Raw genomic sequence first — 24,425 nt, 5'->3', positions numbered from 1 at the left:
CATTTCCAGACGAGGTAGAAAAATGCAAATGTGGGTTTGTATTCAACACAGTTATAAACGTGTCACGTATGCAGTCTTTTGTAGAAATCATATAAACTTTAAAACAGTACAGATGTCCTTTAGATGTGCGTCTGCTGAGACGAATGACATGAAAATTAGGATTCATGTGACTTGAAAGTCACATTCAAAACAATCAAAATATTCAAGGGACGTTGTTGTTTTTAAAACAAGTTACCCAAAGTACTAAGCGGGTACTTTCTTATGTACTTCAGTTCATGTGGTATATTCCTACAGTCGGATGATTTCCTGAACTGACATTCACACTAACACTAAACATCCAAACAGTGTTGGAAGAGTTATACCCCTTGCACTACATGCTCTCGCACAAAGTACGTATCAGTGGTTAGCGTAGCTCCTCACGTAAAGACCGTCAACGTCAACGGTCAACTTGTTTCAGAGAGAAACTCCAAACTATACAGCTAATATTTTGTTAGTCCGCTGTTGGAATATTAGACTATTAGAATATGTTCTTGTGGCTCAGAGACGTGTCTGATAATATGTATCGTTCCCGTAGGTTCCCGCTGCTCTTAACATCAACCTGTGTTTTGCATTGCCAATCACACCAGAGGGGTTTGCTGGTGTCACTCTTCTATTGCAGGTACCCACAATATCAAGATGAACGGGAGTCAAGTTCAGAACAAGAGTGAGGTGGCGCTTCAGTATGTTTCCCAAGATACAGCGATTACTCGAAATGCGTCCATATATACATGTACGGTAAATTTTACAACACGTTTTCCTATGCAGATTTCCTCTCTCGATCTTCGACTGGGAACACAGGGAGACTGTGCCGGAATCTTGATCGTAGAAGATTGAGATTTTAACTTGACATGTATCTGCACATTTGAAGATGAGCTTTATCCTAGATATAACACAACCGCTTCTACCCAAGCCATCATAACCCTATTCTTGGGAAACCGTTCCGAAAGTAGTAGCTTGTAAATTGTGTCATGGCTTCGGATTTCATGTACGTGTTTCATTTGTTTCGTTATGAAAAACTGTGGAATGTGTATGTGTAACAAACTATATTACTGGAATAAAGTAACTGTGCATTATATGATGTTACGCACTTTGTTAATGAAAAGATAATAACATGATTTGGGGTGTTTTCCTATAATTAATCACTGTATAAGTGTTGACAGGATAATAACAAAATATCTGTATGATTTGACTATAGGCATCGTGATACTCCCTTGAAGAGATGTAGTGTTTAATGTCAGTTCACAAATTCAGTATCGTGTGTGTCCACCATTGGCGTAGAAGCAGACTTGACAACGACGACCCATAGACGACACCAAGCGATTGATGAAAGCTTGGGGAATGATGTTCTATGTATGTATACGAACCAACGCATGTTCCACTACTATGATTTGACTATAGGCATCGTGACACTCCCTTGAAGAGATGTAGTGTTTAATGTCAGTTCACAAATTCAGTATCGCGTGTGTCCACCATTGGCGTAGAAGCAGACTTGACAACGACGACCCATAGACGACACCAAGCGATTGATGAAAGCTTGGGGAATGATGTTCTATGTATGTATACGAACCAACGCATGTCCCACATCAGCTAACGTCGCTCCATTTTATCCCAAGCCTGCTCGATAAAGGACGGGTCCGGAGAAACAGCTGGCCAGGGGAGTCTCCGAATGTTCTGCTGTTTCAAGAAATCTGACACAACATGAGTGGCATGTGGACGGGCATTATCTTGCTGAAAGGTGAAGTTACGTCGCTGTCCTTGAATGAACGGCTACACAGGAGGCCTAAATATCTCATGCTTGTATCCCAGACCTGTCACATTGCCATTGGCAACGACAAGTTGTGTCCGACCATGAGATGTAATGCCTCCCTAAACCATAACGCTACCCCCACCAAACTATCGACGTTAAACAACACAAGTGTCAGCATACCGTTCACCCCTTGCCCTGCTGTCTGAGCTGTCCAAATTTAATCTCCACTCGTCAGCGTGCAAAACACCAACCAAATATTGTCTCCTGTACCGGAGATGTTGTCTGCACCAGGCAAGACTTGCCTGGCGGTGACATTGGAGCAAAACTGTACGTACTGCAGGCCGTCGGGACCGAATGTTGTGTTCCCTCAGTCGGTTCTGTACCGTCTTGGAACTGATTAGACGTAACCAGGAATGGTCCGAGCAGTCACACTGGCAGTCTGGCATCGTTTCCTTAGATGAATGTGGTCGTCTTGCTAACGTGACGTCACGCGTGGGCGGCCGGTCCGATGAAAACCTCTCGTGTTCCCATTGAAAACGTGTTGTCTCCATAGAGATGAGATCATGTTTCGATGGATACCAAATGTTTGACCTCTTTATATTGGGCGAGTCCAGTCTCTAGCATGCCCATGGCGCAGATACGCTGATTTGCTATAAACTGTAGGGTGACGTGCACGCAATTTAGGTTGAAATTAACGTATTTTCCACAACATTCAGCGGCAAGCGAATAATGAACTTCAATTATCAATATCAGGTTTATGAACTTCAGGTGTCAAAAAGTAAGTAAGTTCATTGTACATAAAGTGCATTGCTACATTTTAACTTAAGGTTATTTATTATAACTTTTCAAAGAACTTTAGTTTATTCAATTTTATGTGATGCACAGATATCTTTTTCCGTTAGTATAGTTTCTTTCCAAGCCTGACAACACAATCCATTATATGAAGTTCAAACTGCTGAGCCACACAGCAAGTAATATATGATGCATAGGACAGCATTCAATTTGGTTTTAATCAGTGGAAGACAACTCATAGGATGACAGTCTTGAAAGCGACACATAATATACATGAAATATATAAACGCATAATGACACATACATAAACACTGACAAGAGGAATTTTGAAAAGCAGAGTGTCACACACGTGTTTGTTGTTTAACGCGGAACAATATTCCAGCTATATGACGGTGGTCTGTAAAAAATTGAGTCTGGACCAGGCTCCAGTGATCAACATCATGAGCATCGATCTACGCAATTGGGCTACGATGTGTCAACCAAGTCAGCGAGCCTGACCACTCTATCCCTGGCATGGTCTACTAATCCAATTCTAACCGGATCCACCACGGGCCTCACACAGACAGGGATGTATATGGTTATTATACGAGTCATCATGCATGTCAGGAAACTTCTACTTCCTTCTTAGCATCATCTGTGTACATGTGTACATGTATGTGAATAGATAACGGTTGCGAACATTACTCAACACTGGATCATGTCAGCCACGATGTTCATGGCTTGGCGAGTCATATGCCTGGCAGCGTGTCTTCTCCAGACTGCCGTACTTATGGGTATGTTATTCAACACAACCATTTCAAAACATGTATTTAACATATTATTAGCTGGGTTTATAACTGTTGTCTAACGTTTATTACAACATTTCATTCAATTAATATTATTTTAACTATATCCTCATATTATTATTGTAGTATTGTTTTAACCCATGTTAATAATAAATAACGCTGTGATAACTTGGGTTATTTTAAATAGGGTTATTTAACTTGGTTGAGTATGGAATCCTGGAAGGACGTTGTCCCATTGTCGCGTTGTCGCCCTCTCAAAAACAAGTGAAATGAGGCCAAATTAACCAAAGCGCGGCCATTTGTCGCATTGTCGCGATGTCGCATGTCGCGTTTTGAATAATATTTTTCTATTCCTCCAAAGGGTGACAATGCGACAATTTTCAAGGTCAAAATATGTCGCGTTGTCGCCCATCTAAGATGTGTGAAACAAGCCTAAAAATGCGCGACAATGCGTTGTCGCACTTTTCGATTACCGGTGTGCATGCGTAGAAAGTAAATTAGTCTAAGCATGCGCAGAAAATGTTATACTCTATTTCAGACTTCACTGGTCTTTTGTTACTTCCAATGGTTTTTAAAATGAAGTAGTGCTCGTTATGTCAATGGGGGCTGCTTTTCTTGAACTTAGTGCAAATCTGTCATTGTTGCTTTGAAAATTATTTTAAATATTGTAAATGTAATTAGCCAATCAAGTGTGTTTTAGGAGCAAAACAAATTATTAGTGATTCTCCCAGGAAACGCTGCCTAGTCGAACCCCCAAAGAACTTTCCGAAGAATATGTAGACTCCCCAACACTGCAGCCTTCTGCATTACCCAGAGTGTCAGAAGGGCTGCGCTCCCGGCGGAGAACCCAGGCACTTCCCTGATCTGCGCCAAGAGTTCAGGAGGTACCAAACCGAGGGTACCGAGAACAATGGGGAGCCTGACGACAGTGTACTTGTGATGCAAGCGATAAATTTCAAAGGCGAGGTCCGTATATTTAGAATGTATTTCCTGAATCTTGCCAATCACATTGCTGTCGAAGGGGACAGAAAAAAATTCAATGATATAAATAAATTCATTGGCTTTTTCAAAAAGGACAAGATCAGGTTTGTTGGCTGGAATTATTCTCAGGTTGTATATGCGCCTATTCCACAGAAGCTTGAAAGCATCATTTTCCATGACGCCCTGGACATGTTCAGGGTCGTACCATGGATGGATCATACTTTTAGGGATCATTTCTATAGTATGCATCGCCATGACTTCAGGTAAAACTGACAGTCTACCAAACCAAAGCCACAGGCATGGCTAAGACGATAGGAGAAGCAGCGAGCCATGCCATCATGTCGTTTAAGATATGCTGTTTGTGCCAAGGAAGGGCATCCACTGACAAGGTGTTGGACAGTCTCTGTAAATTCATTACACAGTCGACATTTCATGTTAATATTTTGTTTAAGAATCACATTTTGGCGATTGCGAGTGGGAAGGTACTGTTCCTGAGCAGCAAAAAGGAAGCCCTCAGTTTCACATTTGAGACCAGCCGACTTCAGCCAGGCGAAGGAGTCGGTCGAATTGCTATTCTGTTCCACACACTGCATGTACACACGATGCAATGGTTTCTCAGAAAGCTTCTCCACCGACCGACTCTGAGCAGACTTGGTGAATAACTTCACCTGGTTTACTCCCATCACTGTACTGTCCAGCAGTACATCGCCATCAACAAAATCAACCTCAAATTTCAGATTCTGTCCAACAACCTTGGCACGCTTAAAATAGCTGTGGAATTCCTTGCTTTCATCACGTGTCTTGACATGCATCACCAGAGGATCATCCGGTAAATAAATACGTGCAAAAGTACACAAAAAAATTCTACCAGGAAGAGCCTCCACATTAATCAAACCCCGACCTCCAGAATTGATTGGCATATATAAACGATTGAGAGAGGAACGAGGGCGGTGGGCCATGTTATCAGACATGATCCTTCTGGTCAGGAGGTCAAAATTCTCAAAACTAGGAGAGGACTGGCACAGGAAAAGTATTGGTGGCTTTGACCTTGTTTCGAGCATTTAGCTTTGAGCTCCAGATTATCTTTAAGCGCGATTTTTACTCGGCCCAAACTTTGTCTTGAATATGGGCATTCTGATGGTTGTCTCGAACTGGCATTCCAAGATAGGTGTAGGCCTGATCTTCCACAAGATGCTCATAAACTCTTCCCCCTTGTAACTTGACCGATCCATCATTAGTTACCTTGCCACGTTTCAAATGAAAGGTATGACATTTGTCGAGTCGAAATGTCATGCCAATATCATTAGAAAAGGACTCGACAAGGAGAACCTGCTCTTTCAAATTGGCATCTCCTTTGGCAAGGAGCTCAATATAATCCATGTAGAGGGGATGAGTAAGTGGTGTTGGGGATCTGTGCTGAGGAGGTCCGGGATGGTAATCCTCCTCTTTATTGAGCAGAAACCTCAAAAGATTTAAAGACAACCAAAAAAGCAGAGGGCTGAAGGAGTCACCCTGGAATATTCCCCTTCTGATGGGAATAGATTCTGAAGCACCTGCCCTTTCGAGTACATCTCAAGTTGAGTCGAACTCATTAAAGACTTAAGTATATCAAGTTGTCGCTCAGGGAGGTCAATACAATGAACATACTTCAGAATCCATTCGTGAGGGACAGATTCGTATGCTTCTTGTAGTCAATCCAGCGCATGGAGAGGTTGCGGTGATATGGTTTAGTCTCTTCCAAAATAATTTTCTATACAGGACGTTGATCCTTGCACCCCCAACATCCCTTTCTCGCTCTCTTCTGCTCTCTGTAAACTATATCATTGGAAAAGCAGTAAGATGACACGAGTTTGTCAATCTGGTGATATATAACAGACAAACGACCCAGCTATTTTCTCATGCATTGCATGACCGTAATCACTGACCCATAGTGCCCCCAGGTTACAGTCGCCGGGTACAAACCACAACTGTTTCCAGAACCATTCATTGGCATCCATGGGAGGTCGTCTATCATGCTCACCATCACCCTTTGATTTGAGTTGCCTGTAAACGTTTATTCTGTTTCATAAAGATATTTTTCTTTTCCCAGTTTTACTTTCTTTCAGTCCAAACCTTTATTTTGGCCTTAAGGGACTCGACAACTCGAAATATCTTTTCTTTCGTTCTTTTGTATTTCAGTTTTAATTTTCTCCAAATTGCCTTTTGCCGTTTTGACATTGGACTCCCTGATGATCTTAACTTCAGGCACAGCTCTATCCAGGAAATGTATTTACTAGTTTCCGTTAGTTTTACTTGAAATCGGTTTTTCATTGGTGTATTGTTCTTAGTATTTTTTCTTTGGAAACTGTGTGAAGTTCCTCCAAGGTACGAGCGGCATTAACTTCATGTGATGAACAATCGGCAGAAAGTTTCATAGAAATAAGTCATTTAATAAATTAATTTCATTTTTGGGAAAAGATTCATTCGTTTGTTTAATTGGCCTCCGTTTTTCTAAAGGTAGGTTAGATATTCCATCATAAATAGAATAAAACAAAATATACACAGGATTTTCAGAAAGATCTGCAACTGAGGAAGAGGAAGAGTGAGGGTAAGAAATGTCGGGGCCAATTAGCTCTATGCCGGAAGAGTTTGTTTCGGAAAGAGGTTCACGCGGACATCCATAAGAAGTTTAGGGGCTGCTGCCACTTGAGCATTCTGCTCATGCAAAGGTTCCTGACGGGCACCAGTTTGTGGGTTGAACTGGCTCACGGCGCATGAAATTTTAAGACGCCGGAACTGGTCTCGGAGATTTTGCTCCGTCAGGTAAGCATACATGGGCATGGCATTGTCCCAATGAAGCTTAAGCGTCTTGCCATTGATACGTGAAGTTTCAGGCCATCCTGTCGCTCTCGCACACTCAAGTAGTGTCGTTCTCAGATGGTTTGACCAAGATATTCTTGGTCGGGTTATGTGTCTTCCCTGCAGCCTCCCCATCTCCAGTATGGTTTGTTTCAAAGTACCGGAGGAAGACTGACTGGGCTTTCGGTAATCCAGTGAATTACAACTGGTGTGGTGGTGTGATGTGATGGGGTGTGGTGTGGGGTGGCGTGGTGTGGGTGTGGTGGCAAGGTGTAGTGGTGTGGTGGTGTGGTGTGGTGTGACATGATGTGGACTAACTGGGTGATGCACGTTTGGATCAGGAAATAATTCCCCTATCTAGGCCCCCCAACGGAGAGGCGTACATCATCTATCATTATTATAATTATTACTGTAATATCGTGTTAACCCATGTTTCAAATCATAAATAATGTTGTGATAGCCTGGGTTATTTTAAATAGTATTGTATTGCTGAAATGTGTACATAAAATCGCTCTTCAATGTGACGTGTTTATGGATTTGTGTACAAGCGTGAACTAGGTTGAGTTCCATTCGGGATTCGAACCTACACTCTCAGAGTCAGGGATCTAATACCTCAACCACCGCGGCTTCCGCAAAATCGGAAGTTGGACAACTGGTACTCTTGATCACGTGTACCTATCCCTTTAGGAAGTGTAAATTGGCACGGTTCCCACGTCTTCCACGACCGAAAGCTATGAATGCACAATTTAATATAGAAAGTAGTCAAATTAAGCATATGTTATATTTGAGAAGACACTTTCTCTATCGATAGTAGAGTCTTCTATATTCTAGTACGAAATAGTGCTGAAGTGACTTTAAATTTTGACTCACTCACTCACTCACTTATTGCTGATATGATTCGTCATGCGTTTCTATCATAAACAAGTGTTGTACATGTAAATGTTCTATGTCTTATTTGAAATGTCATTCGCTAGTTGTTGTCAGTATTTCACCGTGGATGGAATTTCACCGTAAACTGCCTGTCTCCAATCTGTTTGTAATTCAAGTATAAACCGGTGGATAGTTAGGGGGATGTCAAATATATGATGACATCCTCATGATTTGATTTGATTGATGTGAATGTTTTCCCTTTGGATGGAGACGAACTCCAATAACGAAGTCATTATAAGACTGCTGCACTAAATATATATTTAAAATATGATAAAAGTGTGACCATTTCTCCATGTAGAGATCCAGACGAGTAGAGCCTGTTATGGTGCTGTTGGCCTTCCCTGCACTAAGCACAGCATCAGATGCAACCCCACCCAGAAGATCGCCATCGTTGACGCCTACTTCACCTTCAACAGAGAATGTGGTACAGGTATCAATAACTGCCAAGCTGTAAACCCTGACAATGTGACAGTAAGTAGACGCAGTCTCACCTTCGACAAAACCGAGCTCATCTCCCTCTACAACAACTGTTCTACAGAGAACCAATGTGGGTATCAGGCTCCCCGGAGTGATGCAGCCGATACATTCTCCCTTGTCAAATATCTGTGCATTGAAGGTATGTGTGTTTTCGGAGACACTAAAATTTAGAATTAAGGTTACATTAAATAATGTAGATAATATTGAAATTTAACTGTACATAGATGAAATCCCTCTTCATCAGAGTTTAACCATTTACATGTTAAATTCATGAGCAGTATCGGAATAATGAACATGCTATATATCTGTTGTAAGATATCCGAAATAAGTGTTTCCCAAGGTAATGAGTGAATAATCATCAAAATCGTAAAAAAGGTAATCATCCCATGACCCGAAACGGTTCAGTTTGTACATATTTTGGGGCTATTATCTACGAGACACGATGTGAAGACAACGTGTAAAATAGATGGTTATCTATGCCTATGTACGGGTGACATAAGCTCTACTAGGGCCGTAGGTCATAATCACTGTTGCCTCAGGTCCACATGTTAAGAGTATGTACCAAAAGACACCATTATTTGTACAACATAATTACGTTTTTAAGAAGGAACGCTTGAACTTTCCTGCGTTCCTTTATATGTTTCTCTCAGTATATTTTTACCCTTATGATCAAGAACAGAAGAAAAAGAAAATTTCAGACATCAGTTTTGGAAACTGTTAACTGAAAAGAAATCAAATTTAACAAATGCAAACTTTTTATGGAAGATTATTTAGTCATTCACAGAGCATTCACATGTTACAGGAGATTTAATTATACCCATGACTGAAGCCTCACAACGGAATGCATCTGAAACCACTATCATCTACAAGCATACAGATGAGATGTCCATATGTTGCGCCTCAAGTATGTATCAAAAGAGGCCACACTGTACATAAGCGTTACATTTATAACATATTTGTGCACGTTTTTTTTTAAGGTTTACAAACTCATCCACTGAACGTTCATATGTTATAGGAGATTCAATTACACCCATCGATGAAGCCTCACAACGGAATGCATCTGAAACCACTATCATCTACAAGCATACAGATGACATACCCAGTTCCAAGCATACTTGTACAATTCAGTCACAGATGCCTGTAAATATCACCGCTCTTGATATACGTCTTGGAGATGGGAATGAACCCGAAAGGTGTTCCCGTTTGACCATTACTATGACACCGTATTCCTGCTCAGACGAGATTTGGCCCTATAAACAGCTCCAAACAATTCAATCACCTGGACAGTCACACATTACACTTGCAGTTACGGAAGGAACACGACCAGTTGTTTGGCTTGGAATCGCTTGTAAGTTTGTGTTTAAATATACAACCTCATTGCAAACGTATACGTTCGTGACTATCCCCAGAAACGAACTCCGCAAGGTGTAGGGGTAAACGTTGAGGGGAAAATTGTATGAATTGATCACAGAAAATTAGTGATGACACGTGGTGTTCGCTATAAGGGTAAGCATCTATTGCCCCACCGGTTGCTCCCGCCATTCACAAAATTTGCGTAATAATGGGCGTATTATTTGTTTGACGCGGTACAGCATACTCCTTCATCGACATGAACGTTACTGTAAACATTTTTCTACAGTATATTTACCAGGGGCAGAATTTTATTTGAAACAATTTGTCAAACGATCTGTGAAGTAAATTAATCTCAAAGTCAAATTTGATTCTGTTCCTTAAATATCATATCTTGCTTCATGAAAGAAAAAACATTGTATTTTGGCATGCGTACAAAGGCCGCTGCCATTCACATGTAAAATCACTCAACCGAGTCAAATCCTACAACTTCAGACCTTCAGAGAGTACATGTACAGTCAATTCTGTATTGTCAGTTGATGAATGCATTCCTATTTTAGCCACAAGAAACTTCGTTATCAATTGCAGTACTACAGTTTTGATTCGACCAACTGGTGAGTCTGGTTACATATTTTTTAGAAGCGCGACACTTCAATATGATTGAACATTTTAAGCAAACAACCTTGGTTAGATTTAATTAGGTTCCACAGTGTGTCATTGCTAATACAGTGACTGTTTTTTTTCAATATTTTGAATTCAGGCTTTGGTTTGCCTGCACACTCTCATTCATAGTCGTTCGTAACCATAACAACACATTAGGTTGTTAATAATAATAGCTCCTTTAGAATTCAGCGAAGCTTCGTCCTTTGATTGTGTACGATTGTGTTTGATTGTGTAGGGTTGTGTTTGAATATTAAGGATTGTGTTTGATTGTGTAGGGTTGTGTTTGAACATAAAGGATTGTGTTTGAGTGTGTTTGGTTGTGTAGGATTGTGTAGGATTATGCATTTTAAAGAAATAGCATGCAGACATGGCTGTATGGTTTTGTGTTAGATATCTGACATTGACATCATTTAAGAAATATTTGATCGGGCTAATTAACCCGACGTTACAGCTACTAACCTGAGTGATTAGGCGAGTTCAAGTTGAAATGATGTCATATGTAGACTTTACCTATTTGGTGGATCGGCGACCATTTATAGTCTCCCGAGAGACAACAATCTTCATCGAAATTCGAACCTGCTCGTCCGCAGAAAACTAAGGGGCGTAACTCTGAATGCGGTCCAGTGCATGTATGTTTCACAAGTCCCATGGTCCCAGTTAGTGAAAACAATCATTGTGACAGTTCAGATTGTGATAGCTGGTAGTGTGACAGTAGGAAGTAGGACAGACAGTGCACCCACAACAGGTAACTCTTCTCATTGAGCATTTAACACGATCTCCATAATAAAGAATTATCGGCAGCTCAATATTTAAGTTTGTATGACACTTTATACGATATGGTGAATAATTTGGTGAATAAATTAGGACTGGCGGTATTTATGGCAAATACTTTTTCGTCATTTTAATGAGTGCGGGCTGGTTTTGATGCCGTTTTAACAATATTGTGGCTTTATCTCGGCTTAGGTCTGGCGGTATTGTTTGACAGAGACTGCTTTTGTCAATATGATGGGTGCAAGCTGATTTTAAAGACGGTTTCAACAATACTTTGGTTATATGAACTAAAAGCCTTGGTAGTGAAAACAATCATTGTGTCTTTTACCACAGTGACAGCTCAGATTCTGGCATCCAGTAGTGTGACAGTGGGGGAGTAGAACAGACAGTACATCAACAACAGGTAACTCTTCTCATTGAGCATTAAACACTCTCTCGATCATCTAGAATTATTGACAACTGAATATTCAAGCTGCCAAAACCTAGAAACAAATTCAAACCTGATTCGAATCATTGGTTTAGTCAGTGATTTGCGACGACCACCTTATCCCCTGTGTGCACAACTTCTATATTTGACATAGTGTACATTCATTTATCTACGTATATATTCTTGTGGCAGAGAAGGTTATCTTACTCAAACACAACCATAAATATAATCCTCCCAAATTTCAGTGATGATATTTTTGTTCACGTCCAGGTGTACATTTAAAGACGCTCTTGGGATAGTATGATAAAAGTATGATGTGACAAGGTGTGTTTTAAATAATTGTTATTTTGAGTTACGATTAACATTAAGACTTGTTCCTCAGTAACGATTACATTGGCTATGTTTTATATTGTGTGTTGGACATAAACATGTTTCCACAGGAGAGGTCACAACTTTTCCAAATAAGGATCGACTTCCCGTATCCTCCCCTTCACGATTCCCAGGTATGGACTATACAATGCGCAGGAACCTATACACAGTGTTTTAAAACTTCAGACAGATGACAACATTTTCATGTTCAAAAGTTTTTTCCATCAAGATAGCTTAAAACATTCAGCTGAAAAATGACATTTGCGTGTTCATGCCTCAACTTGTTTTAGCTTTGTACAAAATTGAAATTTGTCCTCTATGTCAAGTAGTGTTGGCCTTGTGAAGTAAAAACACTGTTGACCAAGTTCATGGGAAAGACTCATGTTCTGGACTGTGTTAAATGTTATTTCAATAAAATGTCAGAAATAATTGATCTCTGTTCAATTCAAAGTGTCTGTTTTTTGTTTCAGCTGGTGTGTTTATGGGAGGGGTGGCTGCCGGAGCTGTTATTGTCATCCTGGTCGGTCTTGCAGTGTACGTCCTCGTTATCAGGTATATTGTAAAGTACATTCACTCTCTACACTTCCGGCTTCATCCAGTGAACACTATACTATGAAATACTACAGTCATCCTGTGTATCTCATTTGGGATATGTGTGACTGTCTTTACGTTTGCAAAACCATCCTAAAAATTCGCACCAAGAATGGGATTAAACCATTTATCAATGATTGGATATTTCCTTAAGTATGCTTAAACGAAATTCACATGACACGTTACTTGTCGTTTCAGACGTCGGTACGATCTGACTGCGAAGAAACAAGGAGACACTCCAGCTTCTGTTGAACACCCCACTTACTCCGGCCTGTTAGCTGAGGCTGATGCCAACAATTATGCCATTATCGAACAGACCTCAAGATCTCAAGAGGATACTACACATGGGCCAACGGCTACTCCAGATTACCAAAACATCTGATTTACCTACATTATCCATTTCATCAGTCACGAATTTGTAAAAGTAACACAGCCAGGGTAATTATACTTTGTAATTATCTTACAGTTATCCTGAAGCTGATACAATGTGTGTGTTCAGATACGAAACTGGTGAGTGGTGTGGATTGAGACACGTTAAAACTGACTGTTTTTATACAAGTGACTATCCAGAAGGTGTTGGCTTTTACAGTAAGTAGACTGTACTACCTACTGTCCATCGAACTTAAATATTCTTAGTAGTTATACTTCTTAATTTTCGATACTTGTGTGTCCTTATATAGTGATGTTATATCTGCAGGGCAGCTCATTGTTTTCATTTTGATTGTATAGACCTACCCATAGCAAATGGATAAGAAGGAGAGATACATGCATACGTCTGGTATATACAGCGTGAACAATAGCCAGGTTGATATTGTCGCTTTGATGAAAACTGTTCCTGCCATGTGTACTGTAAACTCAAATGTTATATCTACAATATATGTGTCGATGTGACACCTGTCTTCTTTAATTTCATATTCCATCATCCTGTCTTCGCAGTATGCAACTATTCTAACTGAACCAAGTCAACAATCTCGCACGACAATTGTTTATGTATCATGTACAGTTAAGATTCCGATTACTCCATTATTTCAAATGATACTAACTTCTATGTTGTGGTAAAATTTAATTACATGGCAATCGTGCTCCTCAATGTTTGTGTAAATATCTTCTATGTACATACTTTTATATGTATATTTTCATAAAACTCTGTGCATAATTGCATAAATAGAAGCGTAAGGTATTGGAAATTACAGTGATCCACGAGGAGCGAATATATGCATATGTATTTTTGCCTTTATTCTACAATGAGTATATTTAAAACTGGTTTGTCACCCCCCATATATTCAATGTATTCCGTTTTATGTTCGCGAATTGCTGTAGGCTTTGTAAACTGGTGTGGAGGTTGAGGTTGTCACGTTCGACCTAAAGGAACCCCTGATCTACTGTATAAGGCTCTGTCGCGAATTGACCTCAATAATCCCTCGCCCTTCCCTCTGTGTACATACTTGACAAAAACGCCCATCATGTCACTATCTATAATGTATTGCTTACGCCTTTTGATACGTTGTTACTGCAAATAGAGCTTGCCCTTTTGGAACCAACGGATACCATTCCAAATATTTGTCTCACCAGTTGGTATGCCATAACTGCTTCTACTAAGTCCTAGCTGCAATTTGTAATAAAATGATGACGTTGTTTATATCAACAATATCAGATCAAGGAGGAACAATATGGTGAGATACAATCTTTACATTTCCCTCGAACTCACAGGGGATTTCCCTCCCTGACAATGACAAGGATGTTAGTTCGTCAGCCGACTTTACATGACGATATATAGCATCATGTCAAAAGCATTGACAGTGAGATCGTAGTTGAAATATGTGAGGGAAATAGTGGCATTATCTTATCACATATGTTTGCAGCCGCAGCAAATGTTGAAAACCGTCAATGTTGAAAACAAAACCGACATCCCAACAAACCGATCATGCGATAATTAATTTGAATTATACCAGCAACATGAATATAAGTACTTAGGTTGTATATAATGTATGTTGAAGTAAATCATCACAGAAGCGTGACCGTAGGAACATGGTACGAGTACGTAACCATATGTTAAGGAAAAGGGACATTTGAAATATATTTACCTTACAATTATAATGTAATACGTTAACTATAGAAATACTGAGAAGCACTATTTGCTGAGTGTTTCTGTCAAAGGTTCGATACATGTAAGTCTACGTGGTTTTGAAATTTCCTCGTTTTGTTCTTATACTACTTTTTAGAAGACCCTCTTAGGTATCTTTGTATAGCAAATCAAATGTATTTAAGTGGAAAGAGGATAGAGATGTTATATTTGCAATACTAAGTGTAAGTAGAAGTCTAGTTACGGTACATCACGTTGGAGCGAACATTGATCACACAACAGTCTCGTTTCCTGCTGCCTGTGCTCCGTCATATTGCGCAATATTACAATATCATATCCTTTTACAATAACCAGTCTAGAATGTTAAGACAACTTCATTCAACTGGATATATAAATATTAATCAGCATTATTTGATACATCTAATCACTTGTATATTGCAACACTACGCTCTTTCTAATCCTTGCAAACACGTCGTGCAGCGTGTTCTGTCGTACAGCGTGCTCTAACAAACGGAAATCTGGAAATCGTGGAAATCTCAAAACGAGGCTCGACCGCGAGAAACGTTTGGCGGTTTTGTACGGACTTGATATCATATCAATCACACTGTATGTTACAAACATTCATTGAATAAGCGCAAATGACAGATAACAGGTGTAACCAGTGAGCCAGATGAATTGTGATTCATTTTACGACCTCATCAAACAAGGGCAGCCTGTGACGTCCTAGTTAAGGTCATGCTGCCTAAACCGCGCCACGAAATATAGAAATTCGATTTTATTAAAGTTTAAAATTAAAATTCATTTGTAAAAAACAGTTTCTTATGGGACAAGGAATTGGAATTTAGTGTAATCATAGTTGTCATAGTGTCTCTTTTCACTTTCACAAGAGAAAATTCGCATCGGCTGAAAAGTAGGTCATTGTCTAAATGGGACTCATGTTCCGGTTTACATCCCGTGACTGTGACGTCAATATGTAATGATTCTGGAAAGGAAGGAAGGAAGGAAGGATGTGCTTTATTGATTTAATAGCACAGTATATCATATCGCATTGCACCCGTTTTAAGTTATGTTTCGTTGAATAATAAATTGATTTTTCCTGATCTAGTTTTTCGTTTTCTACTTTGCATTACACCAGTGGTTATAACACCCCTGGTTATTATATCACACTGGATATAATACCATGTTTTTGCCGGATTTCCTGCCTATATAATACCCTGGTTATAATGCCAAACTGGCATTTGCCAATGGTTCTTGAAACAAAAGTCATTTTTAAAGTCTTTTTCCCTAGTTATAATGCCAGTTATACTGGCTGCATGTACTATACATACCTTAATTAGTTAACTGACTTGACTCAAGTTACTTGACCAAACTTATTAATGCTTTAAGTAGTCTTGTAATCTCAGATGGGATAACACATGTGACAATACACTTCCTGCCACTTACAACAACAAGTCACCTGCAGCCCCTAGACGCTGGAATTATCCATTCAAGATTCATTACAGGAGACATCGGCTCAATGACCTTGTTGATTGAATAGGGCCTCTAACTGTCCTACCCGGTTATAATGCCACCCTGGATATAATGCCATATTTTCACCTGGACAAACAGTGGCCTTATAACCAGGGTATACTGTATATTGTTTACCAAGGCTACTTCCTCTTAAGAGATGCCCTCAATATGTACGTTTATTGGTGTGTTATGTAGGCAGTTCCAGGTAGATACATATATTTGATGAAATTAAAGTACTAGGCTTCAGGTATCGAATGGCAATGAAAATATATATAATTTCTATTTATCATATTAAATCCAAGTGAGTGAGTGAGTGATTTTAGTTTTACGCCGCATTCAGCAATATTCTAGCTATATGGCGGCGATCTGTAAATAATCGAGTCTGGACCAAACAATCCAGTGATCAACAGCATGAGCATCGATGTGTGATCAACAGCAGGGGCATATATGTACGCAAATGGGATACGATGATGTGTGTCTACCAAGTCAGCCTGCCTGATCACAAGATTCCTTTAGCTGGCTCTTGTGACAAGCATGGGTTAAGATCAATTCTAACCAGGATCTTCAGGGGTCAATTTCAAATGCGACTGTGCTTGTCGTAAAAGGCGACTAACGGGATCGGATGGTCAGTTTCGCTGACTTGGTTGACACATGTCATCGGTTCCCAATTGCGCAGATCGATGCTCATGCTGTTGATCACTGGATTGTCTGGTCCAGACTCGATTATTTACAGACCGCCGCCATATAGCTGGGATATTGCTGAGTGCGACGTAAAACTAAACTCACTCACTCACTCACTCACTCACTCACTCACTCAATTTCAAATGATACGGCTATCGTCCTAATGGCAGAACATGGAAATTCTATCAATGTAAAGACCCCATACAGCTCAAACAATTCGTCTGTCGTGACCTTGATATCATTAAATGTTTTCTTAGAAAGTTATAGCTCATAATGGTGTGAAATAAAGACTCAATTTAGGTCATATGTGCAACAAGGCAAAGAAAATAATGAGAAAAGTAAACGAATCGGTAATAAAACAGGATATGAAATAATATGGAATGCAAAGTAGCTTCCTTATAGAATTCGTTGATTGTGTTACAACGAGCATGAACAGCAAACACCAGATATTTAGATAGAGACTGGATTTAGGGGGGAAAGCATAATACACATTGATTATGGCTTTGTGTAAGTTACACCTGATAAGTGGCTAGGCTTTTGTGTATGTAAAGTGGAAATGCCTCTCAGATAATGAAACAAATAGCAACGTCCACGATACGTTTTATCAGAAATATATAGCAGTCAGATTTGGGGTCTCCGAACAATCCGTTTTTTCCTTACTTTATTACAAGTACAAATACTTTTACTGCACATGATACCATTGTTCAAATATTCAGGCATGCAGTTGTCATAGACTTCGCCCTGTGAGAGATTTGTATGAGGAGAACAAAAAGCACAGTAATTCCTGTTAAACTGCGACATGGTACATGTAACTCAAAGGACTAGGCCAAACTATATACACATGTGTATATATGTCACTATGTCAATGCAATAATCTAGCACCAGTAACAAATGTATAAACCATTGTTCAAAGGTACTGGAATTTAGAAAATAAATTATGTCAAACCGTAGCTCATTTGTGGAGATTTGCCAGAAGCTTCATTCACTGTGTAACCGGGGTTATCAAGGGAGGTAAATCTGGTTTGTACGATGTGCATTCTGAGAGTAGTGAGTGAGTGACTTAACATTTAACGTCACATCAGCAATGTTTCAGTTTTCAGCCATATCGTGACGAGAATTTGAACATAAATATTTGATTTATTAGGAAAGAAATCTGTCAGCGATGGACAGTAGAATTACTATAGTACCACAGGTATAAGGTAGAACTAGCTGATCGCATTTAAAAGAATAGATTAGTAAACAACAATACATTGTAAAAATGGGCTGTAGATCTCCAGCAAATGAAGGTAGATCACCATACTAGGAGCCATGGGGACTTACAGTACCCTTGCAACCTGCATGGACCCTAGCTGGATTTACACAGTCCCTTTAGTCGGTGGCGATTGTACTGGAATTTAGCCGTCACTTAAAAGGACAAATATACGTCGATTAAAAAACTGGTAAATACTAACATACTTGAGAGACATGGAATAATTTGCGGTACTTCAACCCTTGTCGAGGGCATCGCCATGAAAAATTTCAGTTAATAACCACATGTATATCCAAATTGAATAAAACTTATATAACTACATAGATCAAAATTTACCAATTAAATCAATTTCTTTTTAAAAAATGATTACATGTGAACTAATTGATGATGAAATATTGATCCCTTGTAATGGAAAATCAATAGTCAAGCAGGACATTCTGAGAGTAAACTGGCTGTGTAAACACGCATTTTTGTCATGACTTGCATGCAGAAAAGGCTGAAAATGATTGAAAAGTATTGAAAATTGTAAACACTTATATATATTCGGAACAGGTACAATACACGACGTTTCACCCTATGCTTATGTTACTACCTGCAAGCCTTAAGCAAGCCTCTGATGCCACATTTGCATAAGCTTCATCAAATAAACATATCTACCTGGAACTTGGAACAACATAACACACCTATAAACGTGAATTGAGGGTATAGTTTTAGAAGAAGTAGCCTTGGTAAACAGTATACTGCTAAGTAGAAAAAAAAACAAGATGAAGAAAAAAGTGGTTTAATATTCAACGAAACATAATATAAAACGTATGCAATGGGACATGATTAAATTAAATCAATGAAGACATTGCCCAGTGACTTCACAGTCACGGGATGATATCGTTCTCACGTGATGTCCCATAACTAAACTGCCATTGTACACTTATGCCCATGAATTCATTAGCGCTGCAAACAAAACGTTTCTTTCCTCAAATAGCACCCTGTACCTCACACCAAAAACACTTAAAGCATTCATTTGATTTAGCATGCTAAGATACCTAGGAGGATTTATTAGAGCAATATAAGAACAAAACGAGGAAAATTCAAAACCCACGTTGAGTAAGCAAACGTTTGATAGAAACATCCAGCAAATAGTGCTTCTCAGTATTTCTATAGTTAACGCATTCCATTATAATTTTCATGTAAATATATTTCAAATGGGCTTTTTCCTTAACACATAGTGACAACAGTGTTGCAGGGTCGGTTATCACGTTACAATAGTCAAACATTCCTGTTGCTATTTGTTGACGTAATTTGGAATAACGGCGCTACAGTATTTGTAGATTACTGGGATATATTATCAATACTTCCAACAAACCTAGAGCATTGTCCTGTTCGTGAAGAGATGATACTTGCCCAAATGTAGCGACTCTTCATTAATTATACACAGGTCAATCTACCACGTATTGTAACATAGGATACCACTGCGGTGAAAGGGAAAACTGATTAACTGAAAGGCGGAACTAAAATTACATTGTCGTAACAATGGTCACTCTTCCGTTATAATTTATTTCAACATACGTCCTCCTGAGAGGGTACGTAAGTCCCAAAACTTTCAAAGTTAAATTTAAGCTGACCAGATTTTTAAACGAAGTATATTTGTTCTTTTAAAATTCGGCTAAACCTTTCCTACAATCGCCAGTGGCTGAAGGGATGGTGTAAATCCAACTAGGGTCCATGCAGGTAGCAAAGGCACTGTAAGTCCCCATGGACCCTAGTACGGTGATCTACCTTCAGTTGTTTGCGATCATTATTTTAGATTTAATTACTAGTTTTAAGTGTATATCTGTGATAGTTTAGTTGGTTTTACTGTCCTTTGTCGACAGCTATTTAAATTGATTACCTTGTTTTCATCGCTAAATGGCTGTAGTGTTGCCGATGCGATGTTACATTCTAACTCACTCACTCACTCACTTCAACATACATTATATACAACCTAATTACATATATTTATTTTGCTGGTATAATTCAAATTAATTATCGCATGATCAGTCTCTCTGTTGGGATATCGTTTTGCTTCAACTTTAACGATGCACATGCTGCGATACAGACATACCTGATAACAAATGTCGCTATTTTCCTTATGTGTAACTACGATCTCACTCTCCTTGTTTTTGTCATGTAAAGTCGACTGACGAATTAACATCCTTGTCATTGTGAGCGAGGAAAATACCCTGTCAGAACGAGGAAAAGGTATAGTTTCCATCTCACAATATTGTTCCTCCTTGTTCTGATATTGTAAACAAGGTCATCGCCCACTACAAAACTAAAGGTGAGGCGTTGTGACGGTGCCTAGTACATGCATTTATGCATTGGAGAAACCACGACTCCTTGGGTGTGGTAGAGATTGTGAACCCTTCTCCGAGGTCAGGGTTTCACCGACGATCAGGGTTTTATAATCCCTACCACACCCGAGGATGTGTGGTTTGTCCAGCTTATCAACCGCTTAGGACGGGTATAAATAGGGTATATCATAATAAATCAGCATTGCATGTCATTTCATTCGTAACAACTCGTGTCATTCTGGCAAACCGGTCTCGGAAAGGTGCCGATTTGCATGGAATGCACCAGGCGGTCATGGAGGAGACAACATGGACTCAGATAACGACAGAGACCTATTCGTAACACAGAATTCTTAGAGAAAAGATTCGGAGGATATTTGTAAGATAAATAGTAATAAATATAAATAATAATGGATAGCATTTATAAACCGCTAATCTCCGAAAGGACTCTGCGCATTTCTCTCACAAAAAAGGGACGGAAAGTACACATTAAAAGAAAGCTTGTTTAAATAAGAATGTTTTTAAACCGGTCGTGAATGAACTTAGAGAAGGGGAATTGCGGAGTTCATTTGGGAGAGCATTCCAAACTGAGGGCGCACTGTATTTGAAAGTGCACTGTCCTGCTGAATTTAAGTTGTACTTTGGGATTTTTAACAACTTATCACTGGAAGAGCGGAGTGTTCGTGGAGCTTTGTTAGTAGAGAGCTCACTGGACAGGTATGGCGGTAGTGAACCATCAAAATGGCGAAACACAAGTGTTGCAATCTTGCATTTGCACCGAAGCGTGATAGGCAGCCAATGCAGATGCTGCAGCATGGGAGTCACATGATTGTACTTGCGTCTCTTCATCACAAGACGAGCTGCACCGTGCTGTACTCGCATGAGACGAGTGATCTCGTCAAGAGAGTGGCCAAAGAAAACTGAATTGCAGTAGTCCATCCTTGAAGTGACAAAGCAGCTTACAAGACTGGCTGCTGCGTCTTCAGTGAGATATGGGCTAATAATTCCTTTGCCTGCTCTGCCCCTCTACTCTGGAACTCTCTCCCTGTCACCATTAAATCAGCAGTTGACTTTAATTCCTTCAAACGACTTCTCAAGACTCATCTGTTTTCACTGCATTATGACTAGCTACTAGTCCCTCCTTGTATATATGTTTATTATCCACCCACTTTGTTAGCGCTTTGAGCATGGGCCTTGTGCATGGAAAAAAGCGCATTATAACTTCACATTTATTATTATTATTATATAATAGAGGTGAGGTGAGGTAAAAATTGGGTTTAACGTCGTGCTTGAGAATATGTCGCTCATATGACGACGTGCATGCGTGTATATGTGTGTGTGCGGCTGCTTGTACTAGTCCAGACTGAAGCTGTTTTTATAGTGCTAGCCCACTGAGATACCATGCCGCAGTGAAGCATGAATACCTCACTCAGACACATTATACTGACTCCGAGCCGACCAGTCCTTGTTGTACCCAGTAATGCCGAGCGACAGGAAAGGGACCAACAAGTACCATTTGTTTACGTCTTTTGGTATGACGCGGTCGGGGATCGAACCCGCGACCTTCCGCTCTCCGGGTGGACGCTCTAACCACTACACCACGGAGATTATATAATAGAAGCAAGTCGGCGGAACTCGAGAAAGCAGGCACGGGACACACTGACGATATGGTTATGGAGAGTTAGTGATTGATCTAAGTGCACCCCCAGATACTTCACACGAGGTTGGAAGGGAATATCACTCTCTCCTATAAAAGCTGACTCATCCTTGATGAGTTTTAGACGGTTAGGTGCACCAACTGTAACGGTTAAATGACAACGACGACTTCAACTTTCGGTTTGGAGAACCTACACCTTCGATTTGGAGAACATACTGTCGGTGATGATACTCCCCAGAAGCTTGACGATTTATCCACAGTTGTCAAACACTCAATAATATATAAGTCGCAGTATACCCGTCTTTGGCTAACTCGTGACCATTTTGTCAGTTTTAAGTAATTAGTTTACGACATATGTAACTAATTATTGGTATTTAATAAACAAACCTTTTGGTAATTCATCAAAACATAAAACATTTTATATCGGTTTTATCGACATTAGAGTTGACCTTAAATGTAACAAGTTTAATATTTCACAGGGCTACACTTTGCTCTTAGGGGTGGAAAGGACATAAGAGTCTGGGAATGGTTACCAACCCTCACATTACCGGCCCCCATACTGACCGTAACGGTGGACGTTTTCTCCTCTATGTTGAAGGCGTCTCAAAGACCAACTCTGGAGGACTAAATCAGAGGAAGTTAAAGTTGTAAGAAGTACGGGCCTAGCTGCTATGTCCGCATGTACGAGAAGTGCAAATGTTTGTGGTGAATTTCAGTAGCGTTTCGTAATTTTGTACCGTTTTGACAAGAACAGATTTTGCAAATAAATTTTGTTGAGCAAGTTGTTATTATATATTGCCACACGTTTGTTTTCAGCCCAAAAACCTTAGATGCGAAGGATGCGTGATATCGAAGCCCACTGAAAACGTCCAAAGAAAAAGAATGGTTTCACGGGATTCCGGGGTCATAACACGCTCCAGGATACCGTCAAGCGCTTGCGGACAGACAGGTAATTTGCTATTTCCATACCAAACGTCAGTGTACATTTGAAACAACATTTTAAGATATTGATATCTGCAGTTTCAATTCAAAGTAATAATATATAGGGCAGTTTGTATAGTATAAGGGGCGGTGGGGTAGCCTAGTGGTTAAGCGTTTTCTCGTCACGCCGAAGGCCCTGGTTCGATTCCCCACATGGGTACAATGTATGAAACCCATTTGTGGTGTCCCCCGCCGTGATATTGCTGGAATATTGCTAAAAGCGGCGTAAAGCTAAAAGAACTCACCCACTCATTGTATACTATAAACAAGAGAAAAAAAAGAGAAACACTTCATATCTCATCAACGCTATTTCAGGTCCCAGAAGTTAAGCGGTTCGTCTGTATCTATAAACGAGCAAGTGACGATCAGTGAGGGTGGTTGTGAGCGGCCTTTGTGCTAAATCCAGGAAAGTGGGCGAGAAATGTCAGAATAAAACACCTGAGAAGAATGAAAACAACGAAGAAGTAAAACGCTGAACTCGAAAGGACTGAAAGTGACGGTCGGACAATCACTCTCACCTTCAATTGTAATTGAAACAATGGCAATAAAATTCTCTCTGAATGTTTTTTTATTATTTGTTTTGTTTTATCATCGCTGCAGAGTTAGTTGTCAGTGGGGGTTTACAATTTGGTAAGCCCTCTTACAAGGTATCCCGGATATCAGGGTACACAATACAGTTGTAGTCACGGGTATCAGGGTACGCAATACAGTTGTAGTCCCGGGTATCAGGGTACACAATACAGTTGTAGTCCCGGGTATCAGGGTACACTATACAGTTGTAGTCACGGGTATCAGGGTATGCAATACAGTTGTAGTCCCGGGTATCAGGGTACCCAATACAGTTGTAATCCTTTGTCTCATGTGGGGTTTGTGAAAGCGAAGCCATGTGATATGATGATTTAAAAACCTGTTGAGAGGTTTAATAAGGAGCTCATAGGCTGATAAGGCATGGAAAGTGTTGAGAAAACATATTCGGAATCGTATCCGTTGGTCAAAAAGGGCAAGTTGTATTTGCAGCAGCTACGTAAAAGACTTCAGCGATAACTTAAAGATAGTGACATCATATCTTCTATTCACATTTGCATACTTTCAAATGCATTCTATTTATGCAAATATACATAGAAAAGTATACAAACGTACATAGACGATATTGCCACAAATAATGACGATTAAGAGTCAGG

The 24,425-nt window shown here is 39.8% G+C and overlaps 1 protein-coding gene and 1 pseudogene across 3 annotated transcripts; both read left to right on the top strand.

Moving 5' to 3' along the window:
• The first annotated feature begins 3,199 nt into the window (after positions 1-3,199).
• On the top strand, positions 3,200-13,662 carry LOC124270575. Of its 3 annotated transcripts, XM_046705589.1 has the most exons (8): positions 3,200-3,351; positions 8,411-8,728; positions 9,605-9,937; positions 10,500-10,553; positions 11,707-11,776; positions 12,241-12,303; positions 12,640-12,721; positions 12,959-13,662. In XM_046705589.1, exons 1-5 carry the CDS (start codon positions 3,276-3,278, stop codon positions 11,751-11,753), a joined length of 828 nt encoding a protein of 275 aa, XP_046561545.1. In that variant the 5' UTR covers positions 3,200-3,275; the 3' UTR covers positions 11,754-11,776; positions 12,241-12,303; positions 12,640-12,721; positions 12,959-13,662. The 3 variants fall into 3 exon arrangements, with proteins under 3 accessions (XP_046561545.1, XP_046561546.1, XP_046561548.1); XM_046705590.1 differs by lacking the exons at positions 8,411-8,728; positions 9,605-9,937; positions 10,500-10,553; positions 11,707-11,776 and having other exon boundaries at positions 3,222-3,351; XM_046705592.1 differs by lacking the exons at positions 8,411-8,728; positions 9,605-9,937; positions 10,500-10,553; positions 11,707-11,776; positions 12,241-12,303 and having other exon boundaries at positions 3,224-3,351.
• Positions 4,556-4,648, top strand: LOC124270579 (annotated as a pseudogene).
• Positions 13,663-24,425: the final 10,763 nt, after the last annotated feature.

Source organism: Haliotis rubra, unplaced genomic scaffold, assembly GCF_003918875.1.
Source record: "Haliotis rubra isolate DU_JTF1 unplaced genomic scaffold, ASM391887v1 Scf1529, whole genome shotgun sequence".
Lineage (NCBI taxonomy): Eukaryota > Metazoa > Mollusca > Gastropoda > Lepetellida > Haliotidae > Haliotis > Haliotis rubra.
Note: the sequence above shows the minus strand (reverse complement) of the source record. Positions and strands in the feature narration are given on the sequence as shown.